The sequence below is a fragment of the Cibotium barometz genome, chromosome 60, assembly GCF_041138505.1.
Source record: "Cibotium barometz isolate CiBa-2024 chromosome 60, ASM4113850v1, whole genome shotgun sequence".
Classification (NCBI taxonomy): domain Eukaryota; kingdom Viridiplantae; phylum Streptophyta; class Polypodiopsida; order Cyatheales; family Cibotiaceae; genus Cibotium; species Cibotium barometz.
Window position 1 is genome coordinate 27412896 of NC_141105.1, and position 21653 is coordinate 27434548.

The 21653-nt window shown below is 40.0% G+C and overlaps 1 protein-coding gene across 1 annotated transcript; it reads left to right on the plus strand.

Moving 5' to 3' along the window:
* The first annotated feature begins 18648 nt into the window (after window positions 1-18648).
* LOC147605192 (small ribosomal subunit protein uS4z-like) lies at window positions 18649-20373 on the plus strand. Its single transcript, XM_086794065.1, has 3 exons — window positions 18649-18780; window positions 19286-19667; window positions 19894-20373. Exons 1-3 carry the CDS (start codon window positions 18753-18755, stop codon window positions 20072-20074), a joined length of 591 nt encoding a protein of 196 aa, XP_086650191.1. The 5' UTR covers window positions 18649-18752; the 3' UTR covers window positions 20075-20373.
* Window positions 20374-21653: the final 1280 nt, after the last annotated feature.

Here is a 21653-nt window from a genome sequence, read left to right on the forward strand (position 1 = left end):
TTAATTAGGTGGGTGATTCTGATGGGCTCCACTGGAAATTGTTTGAAGAAATTGGGATATTTACAAGTAATTGGCATCAATAAGTCTAATCATTTTGGTCACTTTGTAATTTTTCTTTCATGAGCGGTTATTTACACATAATGCACATGATGTAAATAAGGCATGACCAAACTAAGTGTAATTTTCGGCATCAAATTCATATGTATACTAGTAGTCTAGCACACACTAGATTATTAGAGATGATTTACACGATCGTTGCCCAAGCTTGTGTGCGTGACCACTTATTAAGTTTTTATAAAAGATAACTCATCTAATGAGAATGTACAATTCCCTTGTGTGATAATTGAGAGCTCTTGTCTACTTTCCACTATCTTATCTCTAGTGTGTGAGTGCTTGTAGGATGATTTACACTATGGCCACCGAAGCTTGTGTGCCCGACCACTTATTTTGTATAAAAGATAACTCATCTAATGAGAATGTACACTTCCCTTGTGTGATAATTGAGAGAGCTTGCCTACTCTTCTTTCATCTATCTTATCTCTATTGTGTGAGTGCTTATAGGATTTCTAATGAGAATTTACACTTCCCTTGTGTGATAATTGAGATCTCTTGCCTACTCTTATTTCCTCTGTCTTATCTCTACTGTGTGAGTGATTATAGGATTTCTAATGAGAGGGGATCCCCTTATAATCTCCTCAGTATAGTTTCTACTCTTACCATGCTTATTGTAGGTGCTTGTCCTCCTTTGGGCTACGTCACCCTATTGCCTTGTGGCTTGAAGCTCCGGCTTTGATGTCTTTGCCAAACCATACAATCAACCCTTCTGTGCTCACGCATGCATTACAATAATAGTAGGTTAATCCTACTTCTCTTGGCCTAAATTTTCCACCTCCTCCTCATTCATATGGTTGAGCATTTTGAGGTATTTCCTGCCACTTGATTCACATCCCACACTGGGGCTTGTCTTTGGTGCCTTTTAGCTACACTCTTGGATTTGTGTTTCTCATGTTATAGTAGCATTTGTTTGTGGTGTGATATGTCCTATCACAAATGGCACAAATGGCACATTGCTGAGGAAGGGGAATCTTACACTCTTTCTTGGTGTGTCCCTATTTCTTCTTGTTTATGCACTATTAGACAACCATCCTCATTCAAGGACCACCAATTCTTGCATTTCCTCAAATTATCTTAGCTAGGGTGGCTTTTAGTTCTTCCTAATGATTGTTTGCTTCCTGCCTCTCTAGTTTTGAGGCTTCCACTCTTCATCAGTTTTTGAGTCTGTGCTAGTCTTCTAACTCCTCTCAAAGGACCAATTTTAGCTCTTTCTTGTCTTCTTTTGTCTTTCTAGTTCTTCTCCACTAGCTTCTTGCTCAAGATTCTAGTTTTCTAGATCTTTGAGTTACCACTACAACCTCTCTTTGATTGTACTCTCCTAGGACATTGTTCATGTCAAATGGTGTAACCCATCACTAACCTCAACTTATTCTAGTTACCTGCATCGTTAGTGTCATGCCCTTGTGTTCAGAGTCTAACATCTTCCATGCAGCCTCTATAAATGCTACTCACATGGACCTATACTATGACTCCCGACTCTTTTTATATACATTACAAAATCTAGATATTCTTTCTAGCTATGCCTATTTCTTCTTGTACTTCTTGGTACTACTTCTAGCAATGTTATAGACCCACTCTTCTCTCTCTTGCTTCTTCCTAATCATAACTCCTAATCACACTGATTTCAAGAATCTTCAAGAGATTCCAGCTCTGCTTTGGTTTCTAAATCAAAACAAATAGGCATTCCACTCAATAGAGGAATAAAGATTTAAAAATCCTTAAACCACATGCAAGTCTTGAATTCTACATGGTCAACTAGACACCCACGACTTGCTCATTGAATGACAAGCAAATGAGTCAAGGAGTCATTGACATATGACATTGAATATGCATCAACAAAGAGTATCCACTCATACATAGGGTTAGAATGCTTTGTAGTGACATTCATGGCAATTAGTGCCACATCTTCCAATTGAATGAGACTCTTGATAATAGAATGCTTGGCTAACAAAGTTAAAATATCTATCAACCCAAAATCCATGCAGCTTATGCATGTTAACCACCACCTTTCTTTGTTTCTAGAGTTTGTCTCTCTTGGTAGTATTCTTCTAATCCGGGTTGCCAAAAGTGGCACTTTTTGGTCAAACCCGACACTTCAGTGGTTTTAGACCACTCAACATTGCTATTTGACTATTTGTTTTGCAATAATGTTGAGTGGTTTTAGACCACTCAACATTGCTATTTGACTATTTTTTTTGCAATAATGCGATAGCTAGCATCACACCAATCTCCAAAAGCTTGAGGATGCACTCTCATTCAGCTTCTTGATGTCTAGACTAGTGTTCAAATAACATTTGGTTTATGTTGACATGATGAGAGATAGAGGCGCAGATGCTAGAAAAACACATTAACATTCCATAGCACTTGAGGGGAGAGAGAGAGAGAGAGAGAGAGAGAGAGAGAGAGAGAGAGAGAGAGAGAGAGAGAGATCCCATAAGCATTAATATTATAGTGAATGCCCAAGAGGCTCAGTACAAGAAGTAACATAGTAAACTACTAACTCTTTAGACCATAGGCATGCCAAGAGACAGTACAAGGAGCTTCTAAACTCCATCCGTATATACAGAGCCAACTAAGCCTGTTTTCTTAATACAACAACAAGACTGTGTTATCCAAACTAAACTTCCACTCTTAAACTTGTGAGCTTACAACCATGAATTCCACTCTCACTTGAACACTCTCTCTTTATGACTACTACTCATGTCCTCGAACATTCTCTCTTTATAGCTACTACTCATGTCCTCATATATAGATGAACTCAATCGAGTACTACCTATTGGGACCCTAAGACGGTTACAAAGAGAAATATTGTTATCCCCGTGGTTATGATGGGCACATCATGACATCACTGACAGTTGTTAGTGTTGAGCTGGTAGACTATTTGGTGAACCCTTACAGCAGCTGGTTCACCTGCCAGCACATCTACCCTCCATTTACTACTCTAATGTGAAGAGTCTTGAATCCTCTAATGTGAAGACTCTTGAACCCTCTAATGTGAAGACTCTTGAACCCTCTATTGTGAAGAGACTTGAACCCTCTAATGTGAAGAGTCTTGAACCCTCTAATGTGAAGAGTCTTTGAACCCCCTAATGTGAAGACCCTTCTTTTAAACCCTCTTTCATATGCTTCTTCGTATAAAGGATGTGATATTAAATTGAAAAACATGAATTTTATTAGCTAGAGCTTGTAATTTATTGATGATCTTTTCAAGTTTGATCATAGAGGCCAAAAGAAAATGCTAATAATAGTGTATCATAATGTTAAATGTCACAAGCTAGAATGTCTTCAAGCCCAACATTACATGTTTCCTTTCATTTTTAGATTGTCTTTTTTTAGAGAATAATGTATAATAATAGTGTATCATAATGTGAAATGTCACAAGCTAGGATGTCTTAAAGCCCAACATTACGTGTTTCCTTTCATTTTTAGATTTTATTTTTTAAAGAATAATGTATAAAATATTAAATATTGAGATGCAAACTTGCACCCTAGTTTGGGAAACTCAGCCACTCAAGCTAGAGCTACCAAGCTCGACTCTAAACACTTAATCTTATTAAATGTAGTGGTTAGTCCATTTATGGGATTTTTTTTGTAAAGTGAGATTCTTGGTTATAAGCATCATTCCATGTAAAAATGGCATATCAAAGAAGAGTTTGTCCAGTGGGAATTATGAGAGGAGAGGAGATACAAATAGTAGGATGTGCCTTCCTAGTGGTGTTTGTGGTGCTCAAAAGGGAAGAAATATCTGGAGCTTACCTAGTGTTATTAAGGAGACCATGTGGCTGAGAGGGAAGATTAAGCACAGACTTGATCACCACTAGAAGGGCAAGTAGAAGATGTGAGTCTCTATCAAGGCCAAGGAAACACTAACTATTCTACTTTTTTGTGATCGTTCTCAATTCTACTTTCTTAGATCACCCAATTCTACCTTTAAGGATCACATGATTCTACCTTTTAGGATCACTCGATTCAACTTTCTTAGATCAACTGATTTAACTTTTCGAAATGATCGATTTTACTTTCTTGAATTACCTAATTGTAGTTTTAAGGATTGTTCAATTCTACTTTCTCGGATTGTCGTGACAATTTTATTGGTGATTTTTAGCACTTTTAAGGATCGTCCGATTCTACTAGTAATTTTTAGCAGTTTATAAATTGTTCATCATAGTACTAATTCAAGCTTACTTTTTGTATGTTCCCCTCTCAAATTCACCAACAAGCTAAGTATAGCCAATAACTCTACAAATGATTTGCGAGCTTGGTCGCTGGGGTTGTGATTCCCATAGGGTCTTCTTGATCACCCGATTTGCTTTTCCAATGAGGATAAATTAGATGGGTCAAATTACTCCCTATGGAGTTTTATAGTTAAAAATGTCCTTGTCACAAAGGGTTTATAGGGTCATGTCAATAGTGAGGAGTCAATTGTGCCACTCGCCCTAGCACAATTACACATAGTACTCCTCAAAGGGGTCAAGGCCAATAGATCCAACATCAAGTTCCTCAAATTATTGCTAACCAAAGAAGATGGGATTCACATGATGCTCAAGCTTTGGCATTAATTACCTTATCAATTAAAAGGTCTATTGTTCCACACATTTGCTCTTATAAAACATCCATGCTTGCTTGGAACACTCTAGAAATTATGAAGCACTCAGAAGGAAACTTGATAATGAAAATATGTAAGAAAAGGGGTCCATGAATGAAAACTTAACAAAATTATAGAACTTGAGAGAGTTGCTTCTCAATATTGATGAAGTCATTCATGAAAAGGATATGATTAGCATCACCCTTAACTCGTTGTGTTGCCAGAATCTTATGTGGCTTTCAATACTTCCCTCTGCCTTTCTTTGAGAGAGGCAATGTAGTCCCTTTTACCTACTATTGTAGGCTTATGAGCTTATTGTTACAGGAAGAAATAGTCAAAAAAGAATGTCTGAAACTTTTAACATAGTGATCAAGCTCTAACAGCTAAGGATAAGCCAAAATTTTTAATAGAAGATCAATTTAAATAAAACATCTAAGGCTGAGGGTGATTATGACATGCCAAAGAAGGTGACTTACTAGTATTACAAAAATAAGAAGCCTAGCCATGCAATTGAAAATTTCTTTAAATTTTAAATTAAGGAAAAGAAGAAAAAGGAATCTAGCAACAAGGGTTCCAGCTAATATTGTTACTCATTTAAGACTTCTCACTATTGGTTGTTTGTAGTTATAATCCTGAATAGGATGCATGATCTTGATAGTGGTTGTTCTAAAGAGCACATAACTTTTCAAAGAAACTTTGTCAAACATATGGAGACTACACAAGGTGGTTACACTTTTATGTGTGTCAATAATGCCTCTCACTTTGTAAAAGGTATTGGTGAGATAATTTTCATTACTGTGAGGATCTTTCTCTTTAAAATATACTCTTTGTTCCAAGAATTCACAAGAATCTGCTTTATGTGCCCACGGGGGGTCTTAATGTTGAATATGCAAATGATAAATGCCTGGCCGTGTGACGGCGCAAACATGACAAATAAATTGTTCTTCCTAGATCTTTAACCACCAGTGGTTTGTACAAATTAGACATGTATAAAAAGTGTGATGTTGCTTGTCACATTTCTAATGCAATGAAAGATGCCCAGTTGGCATACTAGGTTTGGTCACACTTCTATTGGTGGTTTAATGCTTTGTAAAAACATAAGATGTTAGAGGAACTTTCTCAACTTGATTCTCCACCAAGATATGTTTGTAAAGGATGCATCCTTGGCAAACTTTCCCAAAGAATGCAAGAGATAGAGTTGATTACAAATTGCAGCTTATACACAGTGATGTGTGTGGTCTTACGAGAGGACTACTTCTTTGGGAGGAAACTTATACATTGTTACATTCATTAATGATTATAGTAAGAACGTTTGGTCTTACCCTATGAAATAAAAAATAGAGGTATTTTCTCATTTTCAACACTTTGTTACTATGGTTGAAAATGAAACTAACTTAAAAGTTCAAACTCTCTCTTCAGATAGGGAGGAAATATATATATAATGCATTCAAATATTTTTTGGCACAAACAGGTATTAAGCATTAGTGTACAACTCCTTATACACCACAACAAAATAGTGTTACTGAGAGAAGAAACATGAATGTCATGGAGATGGTTAGATGCATGGTTAAAGAGATCAGTAGCTTCCACACAAGTTTTGGATAGAAGTAGTTCTTTGTGCTATCTATGTGTTGAATAGGTTCCCCAATAAAGCTTTAAATACTATCACTCCTTATTATATGTGAAAAAGAATAAGCATGATTTTCTTGTTGTCATTCTCTATGTAGATGACATGTTAGTGATAGGCACCAATGAGGACTTTATTACCAGCTTTTAAAGCTGACCTTGTCTCAAATTTTTATGCCAGATCTTGCTTTTTTGCAGTACTACTTGGGTATATAATTTATATAAGAAGATGATGGTATATTCATTAAGTAGTCAAAGTACATTAAGACACTACTCAAGAAGATGATGGTATATTCATTAAGTAGTCAAAGTACATTAAGACACTACTCAAGCGGCTCAATATGGAAAGTTACAAACCAATATCTACACCAATGGAACCTGGTGTAAAGCTTAGTCTATAAGATGCTGGTGAAACATTTGACCTAACCACTTATGATCAAGCTGTTGGATGCCTAAACTATTTGTGTAGTCACATGGCCAGACATCCAATATGGTGTGTCACAACTTTCAAAGTTTATGCATTGCTCACGCACTAAGCATTGGTAGGCAATTAAACGTATCTTTCAATACTTGCAATGCACTTAAGTTCTTGGATTATTCCAAGGGTGTGATTTAGAACTATAGGCCTTTAGTGATTTTGATTGGGTAAGCAATTATGATACATAATAGTTTACATTTGGAAACTATTTCTTTCTTCGCAATTCGTGCATATCTTGGCTAAGCAAGAAATAAAAAAATGTGGCAACAATGTCTTGTGAATCTGAATATAGAGCAGCATTCACTATGTGTGATAGTTGAATGTGTATGTTTGAGTAGATTGATGGAGGATCTTTGAATCCCCTTAGACACCCCTACTCCTATTCTCACTAACATTCAAAGCATAATGGTAGCTGTTGTTGCAAAGAATCAAGTCTTTCATACCAGTACTAAGCACATTGAAGTGTATTACCACTATGTTGGAGAGAGACTCCAGGTAGGAGAGATCAATCTGATCTATTGTTGTAGTACACATGACAATGTAGCAGATCTTTTCATCACTAAAGCCTTATCACATGAAAAGTTTGAGGCCTTCCACAAAGATTTGGACGGCTTTCCTTCCAGAGATTGATCTTGCAATCTTTGTTAACCTCACATTTGTACTACAAGGGGGTTTGTTAGATATTTGGTAGTACTACACTGTGAGGCCATACACTTATGCCATGGGTACTTTTATCCCACACTAGATCTTTCCCCATTACCATCTAGGTGTAAATGAGCACCTTAGGGTTAGCTAGTATTAATCTCATTCACAATTTAGGATTGCTTACTTATTTATACTTTCTCTTTGTACTTATATAGATATGCATCTCTCTCTTTTGAGCTTACCAATCTCTCTTACACTCTTCACCCTTGTGTTCTTTTCTTTAAGTATTATGTGTGTGTGAGTCTAGCTCTCCCTTCTGGGTGAGGAGCTAATAAAGGTAAGGTTGATTCATAAATTCTAGTGTTGACTTTGAGCTTCCATTACATGTGGGTAAGATAGCAAAAGCGCCATATGGTAGGATGGGTAGGTGTGTTAGCTTAGGAAATTACCCTTAGTTTTATTAGTCACTTATACCTTATTCACTTACCTTTTCCCAGGGGTAGCATAGGAATGAGACCCAAATAGTCATGTATAAGTGATGCTTTGTTCCTTGTTCATACTGTTATGTAATGCACTAAGTGTTGACGGAAGAGATTATGATGATTAGAGATCAAAAGAAGAAAGCAATATATAGCTGCGTAGTTTATCTTTAAAATTGTATGTAGCCTTGTGAGTGATGTTATGTTTAGTAATTTGTGTATCACATAATCTTGAATGTCTGAAATGATGGCTTGTAGGTAATTATGTTTAGTGCTTACTCATTATATATGTATTGGTTTATCCGCCAACACTTTTGGTGATCCTGCTCTGTGATGATCGATTACTCAAACACGATCTGGTTAATGTTTTGAGAATAATGCAATCGACTATATGGATTTTACTTGGATGGATTATCTTCTGTTGCCAGTCGAGTCATGGATTGGTCATTATCTTCTAGGTCATCCTTCCATATGTCTTCATTCCCAATTAGACCCTAATGGCATATGTCATTCCATCTTACATATAGATGCGTTTTCCTTGTATGATGAGATTTTGCCCATTCTGTATGTGTTTTATTAGCTTGTTTGTTGCGTCTAGTTGATCACATAGAAATGGCTGTGTTCCACTTTGGATCTCCTAGAAATGACTTCCATTTTTTGAGTTCAAACCATTTATCTTTCTCATGTGCGGCTATCTGGTGGCTTTTCTAGACAATGCTCATCAATTTGATGTGCATGACTTGCTTCTTCTAGAAATGAAGCACATTAATTGCTCTTATTAGGCCGTCTCCACTATTTTATTGTTCCTATATGATGGACCGGGAATGGTGTTATAATACTCACCAAGAATGTCACAACCATGCCGGTTCACGTCGAGAGCTAAGTCTAGAAAATATATGTGGGGGAGAATGTTCCCGATAGAGGAGAAATATGTGTCTACTTGCTGGACTATGAGCCAATTGAAGAGGAGGATGAGCCCTCAAAAGACAATGTCGCAGAGGAGAAATATGTTCCCGATAGAGGAGAAATATGTGTCTACTTGCTGGACTATGAGTCAATTGAAGAGGAGGATGAGCCCTCAAAAGACAATGTCGCAGAGGATACAATCAATGAGACCACAAATGGAGGATGACCATCCTTAGTTGGAACCTCAATTAACTCATGTGCGGCCAAGAATCTTTTAATTTCCAGACTTCTACTAACCAGTTTAGGTGCGGATCTTCCTTTGACACATCATCTGGTGGTTCTAAGCTCAATTAGTCTCTCTGAGCTATTTTAGGCTTTGCTAGTCTTTCGAATGACTTCAGGTCCATTTGGCCTTGTAGGAGCATCATTAACTCAACACCTACATGTTATGGTTCCATGTGTCCCTGAAATGCCCAAAGTTTCATGGTAAGAAGAATGAGGATCCGGATACACATGTGGTAAATTTTGAGAATATTTGAATAGTTCAAAAGTGCAATGGATTTAGTGTGGCACTTTTGATGTGGGCAGGTGACCAATTGACATGTGCATTATGGCCTTAATTACTTCCCCACTTATGTAGCCCTATGTGACGCATTTTCACAAAATTTGAAAGCATATCCTCACATGTGCTATAAAAATTATGCTTCCTAGAGCAGAAAAGCTTACCACTGGTGGTAGAAGATTATGTGGCCTTAATTACTTCCCCACTTATGTAGCCCTATGTGACGCATTTTCACAAAATTTGAAAGCATATCCTCACATGTGCTATAAAAATTATGCTTCCTAGAGCAAAAAAGCTTACCACTGGCGGTAGAAGATTATGTGGCTCAATTACATACCCTGTAGTCGTGGATCCTACAGATCAGCCAATTAAAGTTCTCATGGAAGAATGGTTTGTCCACGGGTTTCCAGGAGAAATTGAGGTGCTCATGGGAGAATGGTTTGTCTATGGGTTGCCAAGAGAAATTGAAGCCTATAATACCAACAGATTTGATGGGTTGGTGGAAGCTGCTCGAACACGTTAAAGCATAATTTAGGGAAAACTTCAACTTCCAAGAAGGGGAAGAAGAAGCGGGATGAAGATTCCTTAGAGGATAAGCAAAATGAAGACACTTTGAATGATTACTTGGATGGTGGAGTCAAATGCATAAGAATTGAAGAAGAAAAACCATAAGCTAGAGATGTTTAAAGACTAGTGTGGGGCAGCATGGGCTACCTTCCTTTCAAGCGCTTGGGGTTTTTTCTACTTTTAATTTTTGCTTCTTGACAAGTGATTGTGCGTTACACTTCCGTGTGCTCTTTGTCTTCTTTTGGAACTCTTTTTCCAGTCCATTAGCCTTTTCAAGGGCTAGCCATGGGAGAGGTGGTCAAAGAAGGGGGTGGCAGGGTGGGCACATCCATTCCTAGAACAAGAGGACAAATTTTATGTTGAGAAATCCATACTCCCTCTATGTGCACATTTCTCCTTGAGATGGGCCATTGCATCCTGGTACATGTAAATTGAACTATACCAAAAAATAGAGATTACACACAACGTGTTATTAACATCGGCCAAAAAATAAAGATTATGCACAACATGTTAGAGTGTGAGTACGAAGTGGGTTTCTCCGAGCAGACTTTGGAGTGGGTTTTTTTTCACAACCAATCTCTCTCTATACCCTTGTCTTCTCTCTCTTCTCCCCTCCCCTTCTCCCCTCCTCCCTACTCCCACCTCGGCCCAGCCCACCTCCTTACCCCTCATCCCCCATCCCCCATCCCCCATCCTCCCTACACCTAAGCTCAGCCCAGTCCAACCCAGCCCACCTCCTCCCCCCTCGTCCCTAATCCACCTTATCTCAGCTCAGCTCAGCCCAACCTAACCCAGCCCACCTCCTCCCCCCTCCTCCCACTACAACCATTTTCTCTCTCTCTCTCTCTCTCTCTCTCTCTCTCTCTCTCTCTCTCTCTCTCTCCATGCCCTCCCTCCCTCTCCGCCTCTCTCTCTCTCTCTCTTTCTCCCTCTCTTCACATGTCTTATGCTCATTTCTTGCTTTCTCACCACCTCCTCCCCCCTTCTCCCCATTTACAACCCACTACAACCAACTCCTTCTCCATCTCCCTCTCCCTCTCCCTCTATGTCTCTATCCTTGTCTCTCCCTCAACACTCTCTCTCCCTCTACACTCTCTCTCTACCCCTCCCTCTACACACACACACACTCTCTCTCTCTACCTCTCTTGATCCACACCCTCATGCATACTCTCTCCACCTATGTCTATCCTTGTCTCTCTCTCTTTCTCCACCTCTCTCCACTTGTCTTATGCCCATTTTTATGTTGTCCTACTCTTATGTCTCTTCTCCTCTACGATGCCTCTCTTGCCTACTCTCACGTCTCTATCTTCCCTATACCTCTTTCTTTGCACTCTCTCTGACTCCCTCTCCCTCTCTCTCTTTCCCTCTCTGTCTCTGTCCCCCCCTCTCTCTCTCTCTCTCTCTCTCCATGCCCTCCCTCCCTCCTCCCCTCTCTCTCTTTCTCCCTCTCTCCACATATCTTATGGTCATTTCTCGCTTTCTCACCATCTCCTCCCCCCTTCTCCCCATTTATAACCCACTATAACGAACTCCTTCTCCCTCTCCCTCTCCCTCTCCCTCTCTTTCTCTATCCCTCTCTCTCCCTCACCCTCTCCCTCACCCTCTCCCTCAACACTCTCTCTCCCTCTCCCTCTACACACTCTCTTTCTCCCCCTCCCTCAACACTCTCTCTCCCTCTCCCTCTCCCTCTACACACTCTCTCTCCCTCTCCCTCTACACACTCTCTTTCTCCCCCTCCCTCTACACACACTCTCTCTCAACACTCTCTCTCCCTCTCCCTCTCCCTCTACACACTCTCTTTCTCCCCCTCCCTCTACTCTCTCTCTCTCTCTCTCTCTCTCTCTCTCTCTCTCTCTCTCTCTCTCTCTCTTTACCTCTTTCAATCCACACCCTCATGTGTGCTCTTCTACTCTCATGTCTCTTCTCCTCTACAATGCCTCTCTTGCCTACTCTCATGTCTCTATCTTCCCTATACCTCTATCTTTACACACTCTTAATCTCTCTCTCTCTCTCTCTCTCTCTCTCTCTCTCTCTCTCTCTCTCTCTCTGCAGACACACACTCTCTATCTCCTTTTACACGCACTCTCATGCATGCTCTCTCCACCTTTGTCTATCCTTCTCCCTCTCTCTCCCTCATGGCCACCATATGCTCTCCCTTTGCTGTCTATCCCTCTCCCTCTCTCTGTCCATGCCCTCCCTCCTTCTATCCCTTCAACTATGTTCCCCCCCTTCTCATTCTCCCCTACAATCTCTCTGTGTGTGTGTGTGTGTGTGTGTGTGTGTGTGTGTGTGTAAAATTATTAATATTAGATCACCAGAAATGTGTATATGTAGAGATACATGGCATGCTTAAAACATGCATACATGTTCAATCTAGTAACAAGAGAGAGCACCTCCCCCTCTGTCTCCTCCTCGAACCATGTCCATAGCTGGGTGGTAGTCCTTTCTATGTTTGAATGCTACGTTTTAAACTTCAAAACCTCAAGACATTCATTGCTCACAAATTTTAAGAACATTTAAATAATTGATTGATTTATACCTATGTTTACCTCCTCCATCCACGCAACCAATAAATGGTTTCCATCCCAAACGTAGAAAATCTTCTTTGAGAGGAATGAGCACTCTGTCTCTTTGATTAGGTTCTCAAATACCTCTTTTTTCTTGTGCCATATGTCATCCCAAGATGCCTTATCAGCTTCCGTTATGTCTCTCATAGGCAACTTGGATGACTTCAACGAGCATATAAACTTTACCTTGTCCCTCACATATCTATAATTAAAAAACTCATAAGAGCTGTGTTCTGTGATATCTATTTTGAACCCTTCTTATGTAAGGGTTGCTCACTAAACGACAAAGAGGGATAGGGGGCATGGGAGTGGACTTTGTAACCTATATGAGGATAAGAAGAGTGCAATTTCTATTACGTTACATTCATGAACAAGGTGTAATCCCAATAATGAATGAGGTAAAAGGCTTACCATAAGTCTCTCTATTGTGTTATGTAATAGATTCAAACAAAGTCTGGTAGAATATGTTACTTTGAACATTTCTTCCCTTACTCCTTCCTCTGCCTCTCCCTTGTCCTCCTCTTCACTTTCTACAATCAGTGTCGCAAAAATAGCAGCAAAGAGGATAGACAATGCTCTCACTTTGTCAGCTTCAATAATTGCAGAAAGGGTTGTGAAGAAAATGGAACATGAGGTGTTTGTAGTAGAGATTGACTCTTCAAGGATGCAAGGTGAGAGGTATGATGTGACTATTGCAAAGCTACCATAATGTACATGTCCAGATTTTCAGATGAGATCTGGTGGTGGTGGATGTTCATTTGTTGCATGTAACCAAATGTATTTTGTCTACTTGTGTGTACTTGGGCTTGATATAAATAATAACATGTTTATACCAACCACTTCTGAAGAAGGAAGACCTTGCTAAGATTTTGAGTGCCAGAAGGTCAATGCCAATGTAAGCATGCAATGCCAAAGGATCATTTCTATATGTCTCTCCTTGAGAATGGCCCCATCACATGTCTTCAGATGTTTTTTTTTTGTAATCCTATTTATGGATGGTGTCATAAAAGTTCTTCATTTCTTGAAATTCATGTCTTGTAACCATATTTTTCAAGGAGGAAAATATAAGTTTTTAATGATGTTAATGAAGATTACGATTGGCAATTGTGTTTCTTTCAAACAACCTTGTGAACTGTTTGGCGATAGTTAACTTTTATTCAATTATCAAAATAGAATGGAATTTAATTTTACTTTGTTGAATAACAAGTGAACAGAGTGGCGTCAAGGGACTTCTGATAAAATTTAATAAAATAAAGGGAATTCCCTTATTCTTTTTCGAATAACGAGTGAACAGTGTGGTGGTAATGAGCTTTGATGAATTTAATATTGAAAAGGGGAATCACTATTTCTTTTGCAAATAACGAGAGATACTTTATGCACACCCAAGAAAAAAGTGATGTCCATTTTTGCATGCACCTAAAAAATGAGAGGTAATCCTTGCATGGCCAAACCATTTAAATGAACGGTGTTTCTTTCTGCATGCACCTAGTCAATGTGAGGTAATCCTTGCATGGTCAAACATAAAAAAGGAGTGGTGTTTCTTTAATAAGTACTTTTTGCATGCAACAAAAAGGAGAGGTCCCTATTGAAAGTGGCATGCAGAGGCTATAATTAGACCGTTGTAAAACTATATGAAGGCCCCCCCTCTCTCTCATTTAGATGTACCATAATTCCTTTAATTAAACACATAGTCCCTCAAGAAGCTCTTCGTTATTCCTTCTCTGTCTCTCAGCCTTAAACCTTAAACCCTCTTTCTCTCTCCCTCTCATCACTCCAACATGTCTACCTCCACTAGCACTATGACGAACATGAAAGAAGCCTTCACCAAGGTCTTGTCTAAGCTATCGGTGCAAGTCAAAGAGAGAGACGTTAAATATTTAAACGCACACAACAAGATCTAAAAGCATAAAAACTATGGAACAAACTCAATGAAGATGGTCCATTTGAAGATGGAGATGTGTATCAATGGAATTTGAAATTGAGTAATGCAAAAGGGATTTGGTATAGGCATTTGGATACATCACTGACACAATGAAGAAACCATTCTTCGAGGGGAGCTTGGAAAGTTAGTGAAAGAGAAGGACACCTAGTTTAGTAGTGGTGGAAGCAGACCATGTAGTGTTGCCCATTAATTGAATAAAGGAGAATAATCAGGGTAACTATAATATCTATATATGTGGATTTGCCCCTTTTGGTTAGTTAGAGAACTCTCATTTGTATGGACTTTTTCTTATGAATGGAATGTATTTTCCTTGGTGATGCAATCGTTTATTTTTTTACCTTCAATTTCAGCCCTATCCTTAAAGTTATAAATTTGCTCTTTCTGGTTAGAGAACTCTCGTTTATATGGAGTTTTTCTTTAGTAAGAAAAATTCACCGTGTTCATGATTTTTTTTGAGCAAGCATGGTATCGTTCATTTTTTTCCTTCAATATCTCTTTTCTCCTTAAAGTTGTGAATTTGAATATATAGATAGAGAGGGAGATAGATAAACAGAGGAGCTTGGGAAGTTAGTGAAAGATAAGGACATCTAGTTTAGTAGTGCTGAAAGTAGACCATGTAGTGTTGCCCGTTAATTGAATAAAGGAGAATAATCATGGCAAATAGAGTATATAAATGTGTGGATTTGCTCTTTTTGGTTAGTTAGAGAACTCTCATTTGTATGGAGTTTTTATTAACTAAAGAATGCATTTTACTTGGAAAAGGTTATTCATTGTGTACATGAATTTATCTGAGCAAGTATGGTATCGTTAGTTTTTTTTCCTTCAATATCTCTCCTCTTCTTAAAGTAATGAATTAAGAAATTTGCATATAGAGAGGTCGAAAGAGATAGAACGAGATGTAGAGAGAGTGAGAGACAGAGAGACTAAGCGAAAGCGAGAGAAAGATTGGCAGGATCGATCCTTTTTTCCCCTCCCTCTCTCGCTCTATCTACGCACATAAATATAAAGAGGGATAGAGGGAGATCGTAGAGAGGGAGAGAGAGAGGGAGAGGGAGAGGGATAGACATAGCTGTAGATAGCATGAGGGTGTGTGTTGAAGGATGAAGAGAAATAGAGATAGAAAGGTAGTGAGAGAGTGTGTGTAGAGGGAGAGGGGAAAAGAGTGTGTAGAGGGAGAGTGAGAGAGGGAGAAAGAGAGAACATAGGGAGAGAGAGTGTAGAGTGTGTAGAGGATTGAGTGAGAGAGGGAGAGAGAGTGTGTAGAGGGAGAGTGAGAGAGGGAGGGAGGGCATGGAGAGAGAGCGGGAGAGGGCTGAACAAGGGGATAGCGTACGGTGGCAATGAGAGAGAGAGGGAGAGGGATAGATAGAGGTGGAGAGAGCATGAGGGTGCATGTTGAAGGAGAAAGAGAAAGAGAAAGAGAGGGAGAGAGATAGAGTGTGCAAAGGGAGAAAGAGAGGGAGGGAGGGAGAGAGATAGAGTGTGTAGAGGGAGAAAGAGTGAGGGAGGGAGAGAGTGAGGAAGAGGGATAAACAGATGTTGAGAGAGCATGAGGGTGTGTGTTGAAGGAGGACGAGAAAGAGAGGGAGATAGATAGAAAGTGTAAAGGGAGAAAGAGAGAGAGGGAGATATAGAGGGAGGGCATGGAGAGAGAGAGAGGGAGAGGACTAGATAGGGGGAGAGAGCATATGGTGGCAATGAGAGAGAGAGAGGGAGAGGGATAGACAAAGGTGGAGAGAGCATGAGAGTCGTGTTGAAGGAGGAAGAGAAAGAGAGGAAGAGAGATAGAGTGCGTAGAGGGAGAACATGTTGGTTGTAGTGGGCTGGAGGAGGAGACACAGCATGAGGGCACGTGCTGAAGGAGGAAGATAAAGAGAGGGAGAGAGAGAGTGTGTAGAGGGAGAGCTTGTTGGTTGCAGTGGGTTGGAGGAGGAGAGAGAGCATGAAGGGCATGGGGGGGGGGAGGGGAAGGGCTGGGTTGGGAGTAGGGAGGAGGGGAGAGAAAGAGAAGACGTGTATAGAGAGAGAGTGGCTATAAAAAAAAACTACTCCAAAACTCGCTATGTGTCCATCCCCCCCACGTTATTACCAGAAAATAGAGTTACCTTCTTGAAGCAACTAAATTGGGAGAGCGGGCTCGACACATGCCACGGTCCACCTCATAAGATTTATTCTCACATGTGCAAGGGCTAATATGCACCCAAAATCTAGAGTAGAAACTCTCCATTCGCTTCGTGCACACATGCCGTGTGTACCAAGATCAGATGCTTTCTCTCTCTCTCTCTCTATATATATATATACGTGTGTGTGTGTGTGTGTGTATGCATGTCAGGGGGCGACTATTAAGAGACTAAGGTTATGTAGAAGGGGAAGAGAAAGGTGTGAGTGTGAAGGGACTTAAGGTCCACTAGCTCACCTATTTAAAGGTGAAGCTAGGAGGCATTTTGTATTGAGCAAGGCCTAGTTGTATTCATAAACAACTTAATAAGCAAGATATTGTTCTTGTATTTTGTGAGTCCCTCTCCTCCACACACTTGATCTAGTATGAGCACCACGTTTTCTCAACATGGTATCTAGAGCCTAGGTTGATTAGGCCCCTTTGTGGTGTAGATTAGGTCATTTTGCTTCACTTTTTCTTATCCTTTCATGTGTGGAGCTCAACCCCCTGCTGGTGGAGGAGCTCTAGCAGCTCGTGGAAGCCATAACTCTCAGAGATTTCTTCAAGAGAAGTGAAGAGAAGGCGTGGACGCAGGTGGTCGTACTACTCGTCAGCTGTTTCGTGCGTTCTCCACCATCGCGGCATTGCTCTGTTTGCAGGCCGGCGCAAATTCAGGTTGCAGCCGTGGCCGTACAGCCATACGTCGCCTACAAGTGACTAAAGGCAACATTGTCTTAGGGCTTTTGTAGCCCACTCTTTCCCCTATCTACAGCTCAAATTTGAGCTCACATGGTGGCGTAAATCAGTCGTGGGAAGCAGAAAACCAGTCGCCTGCAGTTTCTCCATGGAAGCTTTCCATTAAAGCTCCAAACTTGATATTTTTCTTGCTCTAATCCTTCCCTCCTTGCTCTAATCACCCAAGTGATGTTGTGAATGATTGTTGCTGATTCTTCTCTTGAGTTTGAAGTGGTTGCCAACCACATGAGGTATCCATAAGCCTCATTCTCATCAAGCTCCATCATCAACATCACCTTCAAGCTTTCAAAGCTTTTTCAAAGTGTGCTTATGAGCACTAATAGTGTTGATTAACACTAATGAAGCTTTTAATTCAGCAAAGAAAAGTTATTATATAGTGTTTTTAAACACTAAAAGTGTAATTAAACACTAATGGTGAATCTAATCACCAAAATGAGAGTCATTAGATACTAAAAATGTGCTTTTAAGCACTAATCGTGTTTTTTAAACACTAATGGTGATCTTAATCACCAAACAAAGTGTTGCTTAACACTAATGTGATCTTAATCACCAAACAAAGTGTTGCTTAACACTAATGTGATCTTAACCATCAAAGGAGGAGGTCTTTAACACTAAGAAGGCTCTTCTTCATCAACATTGGAGGTCGGGCACACACCATAAGTGCCACATTACAAGTCTTCATCGTCAACTCGTTTCTTCCAAGGAGAAATGGTGTAACCATGAGCCATTGTCTTCATCCCATAAGCCAAAGAGGTGAAGATTTCTGTTTTTTCATCAACAAACTCAGATTTTTGAGTGGTTTAAAGTTGGGCACATGTACACTAATTGTTCATCTTCAATGGTTTTGTGTATCACCCTTGAGGCTCTTGTTTGTAAGAGGCATAGGCATGTCATAAGCCATATGCTCTCATTTCCCAAGCCCAAGGCATGTTATTCCGCTACATATTCAACATTTTCATCTTCTAAGATGAGTTGTAAGGTTGAGCATAGCATCACTAAGTGCTCTACCTTGTTGTTTGTCATGATATTAAACATCTCTTGGCATTGTCTTTGTAAGAGGCATTGGCAACATTATGAGCCATGCCCTCTTCTTCTTGAGCCAAGGATGACGTACCTTATTGGTTTGAGCATTTAACTCAACCACTTACTCACTCAAATACTAGGGTCAATACGAGAACTTTAGTCAAATTTAAGGCCAATTTGGTAATTTGGTAGGGTCAAAATGGGATTTTTGAAAATAGTAGAATTAAATTAAAATTTGTAAAAATACTAGGAGCAAATGGAGAATAAATACTAGGGTCTCAGAGTTTAGGGTTTTGCAGTGAACTCGTTAGCAGAGGAGGAGGAGGAGGAGGAGAGGGCGCAGAATGGTGCACGTGAGCTTCTACCGCAACTGTGAGTCCGTTTTCTTGCCATTCTGCGTGTGTGTGTGTGTGTGTGAGAGAGAGAGAGAGAGAGAGAGTTGTGTGGTTTTCTACTTGAGAGAATCTTCTATGCTGGTAGATTCATTTTCTATGCTGCAGATTACCCTTAACCTTTTGTGGTTTTTCATGCTTTTCTGCCTTCAGCTGCATGCCGATTTGTTATGCCTATGGTGATGTAGTCGTCTTTGCTTAGCCTTCATTCCGCCCTATCAAACCCTAATTTCTCCCAGATCTGTGTCTGTGGCAGATAGGCATTGCGGAAATTATAGTATATGTATATCAACATGTAGAACTCTAACTGATTGGTTTGTCCTTAGCTCTGTAGAAATGCTACCCCTTTTGCTTGCCATTACTTCAGTAGGTTTGCAGACTTGCCTTAGTTTGTAGTTTGCAGACCTTCTATTTCTCCAGATCCCTCCTTTGTTTTTGCGGTTGCAGTGTTTTGATCATCATTTACTTTGAACTTTCTGTCGCAGATGGCAAGACCTTCAAGAAGCCTCGCAGGCCCTATGAAAAGGAGAGGCTCGACGCTGAGCTCAAGCTCGTTGGCGAGTATGGCCTCCGCAATAAACGTGAACTCTGGAGAGTTCAATATGCCCTTAGTCGTATCCGCAACAATGCTCGCATGCTGCTGACCCTTGATGAGAAGAATCCACGCCGTATATTTGAAGGAGAGGCGCTACTTCGGCGCATGTTCAGATATGGCCTACTTGAAGAAAGTCAGAACAAGCTCGATTATGTCTTGGCCTTAACTGTGGAGAATTTCTTGGAGCGCCGCCTACAAACCCTAGTCTTCAAGTCGGGGATGGCAAAGTCCATTCATCATGCCAGGGTTCTTATCAAGCAGAGGCACATCAGGTAAGCGTTGCTTGCTTTCTTGTGTTCTTTCCAGAAAGTGTATTAGCTTTTAACGATACATGCATATCAAGAACTTGATTATTAAGTAAAGGCATGCTGGGAGAAATTTTTCTCATGTTGGTTAGGGTTAAGCAAATAGAAGCTTTCAAAGGTATTAATTGTCTTGTTGTTTTGGGAGAACCGTTGAATTGACTGTGAAACAAATGCTTGTATGCCTTTTCTCCAGGGTGGGCAAGCAAGTGGTCAATGTTGCCTCTTTTCTAGTCAGAGTGGATTCGCAAAAGCATATTGATTTTGCACTATCCAGCCCCTTTGGTGGAGGTAGACATGGTCGTGTGAAGAGGAAAAACTTGAAGGCTGCATCCAAAAAGGCTGCAGGTGGTGAAGAGGAGGAGGATGAAGATTAACTGAATTGAGAAAAATAATGTTCAGGGATGGATAATGAGATTGAGACATTTTTGGCAATTTTAAAAAGTTTTTAGACATGGAATGGCAGGACTTTGCCAGGCCTAGGCAGTTGTGTTTGACAGAAACCAGAGTCCATTCTGCGGAAATTTTGTTAGTTATGAAACCCAGTACTCAAGTCTTGTTTTGGGCTATTGCCATATTTTCATGTCTTGTCTTGCTGGTCCATGTCAGATGATTTTTCTGGTCGAATTTTTCTAATTCATGTAGGCATCTTGGTTTATGTCTATGATTACTTGCTTGCCAACTCCTATGAAGATTGGGTTTTCTTGTATTTCACAAGCCATTTGTTTTTGAAGTTTTATAGGTAAAAGTGGCAACTCATTTTGCCCTTTTCCCCTCAAAAGAGCTCATTTATAAGTAAAGTGGGAGCTGCACTTCTGCCTGAAAGGTGAAGTAACACATTCACTTGTATGGAAATTGCAACTGGAATCTCTACAGGTATAAGCCAACTTGATGGGCCCCCTTGACTGTGCAGGTTACTTCTGTGATATTATATGTAAGAGAGCAGAGCCCTTTTTTTTCATCAAAGGGTCTCATTGGCTTGATGTAAGACATGGGGATCTCTTTTCTCAAATGGAAGTATTACTAGGGGAGGAGATACACATCTGGGCTACAGCTGAATGCACCGAGTTGATAAAGCCTTCTTTGAAATTGCATGCCTTTGTGTGGCCCTACTCAAGGAATTCCCCCTAGGTGTTGTTAGTCACACGTGTTTGTTCCGATCCATCTTTGCAGTTATATCTAAACTCCAACAGGAATATGTAGTCTATTTGAATAGTTGACCATCTGAAATCATCCAACTTCTGTAGCTTATCCTTAAAAGGCATTGCTGGAATTAATTCCCGTCTATGTTGTAGGTGCTCAAGCAATAAGATGCATGTGAATGAGAGTAGCTTTGGTTGTTAGAGTTCGTGCGGCTGCTCCAGGTTCTATATCCCAAAGCTTGCTTTGGCTCCAAAGATAGCTGTGGGAGTACAGGTTTTAGGGTTCTGTATGTGGCTAGTAGATTCCCCATGCAGGTGTCCTCACCGAGAATCCTTTCTAGGTGAGGAAAGAGTGCAAGGAGGTCTACATTGACAATTTGATGATGACCATCCTTTGTGTAACATTGGAAGTGATCGTACTTGATCTCCAAAGGTGGCTGCAGGAGTACAGGTCTCAAAGTTCTCTAACAGTAGCTAGTAGAATCCCCATCCCCATGCAACAATCCTTTTTAGGTGAAAGGAAAGAGTGTAATGAGGTCCACATTTTCAGATTTGATGAAGTGTTTTGTAATTAGAGGAACCAAATTAATTCAAATATGAATAATGTTCATGTTAAGGCATTTGCTTGGTGGAAAATATAGACCATGGTCATAAGAAGGCGTTTGCTTGGTGAAAAGATCGCGACTAGAAGTCAACTACTTGGATTGACTTTCTGCTTGTCTTAGAAATAAACAAGGTCAACAATTTTTAAAAGTAAGAATTGAAGATGGAAAGCTGAAGAGTTACCTTTGTACCAGTTGAGAAAATTACGTCA

Excerpts from the sequence above, each read along its gene's own strand:
- LOC147605192 (XM_086794065.1), top strand. The coding sequence starts at position 18,753 with ATGGTGCACGTGAGCTTCTACCGCAACT. Across the intron at positions 18,781-19,285 it reads CGTGAGCTTCTACCGCAACT|ATGGCAAGACCTTCAAGAAG; the intron begins GTGAGTCCGTTT and ends TTTCTGTCGCAG. Across the intron at positions 19,668-19,893 it reads ATCAAGCAGAGGCACATCAG|GGTGGGCAAGCAAGTGGTCA; the intron begins GTAAGCGTTGCT and ends CCTTTTCTCCAG.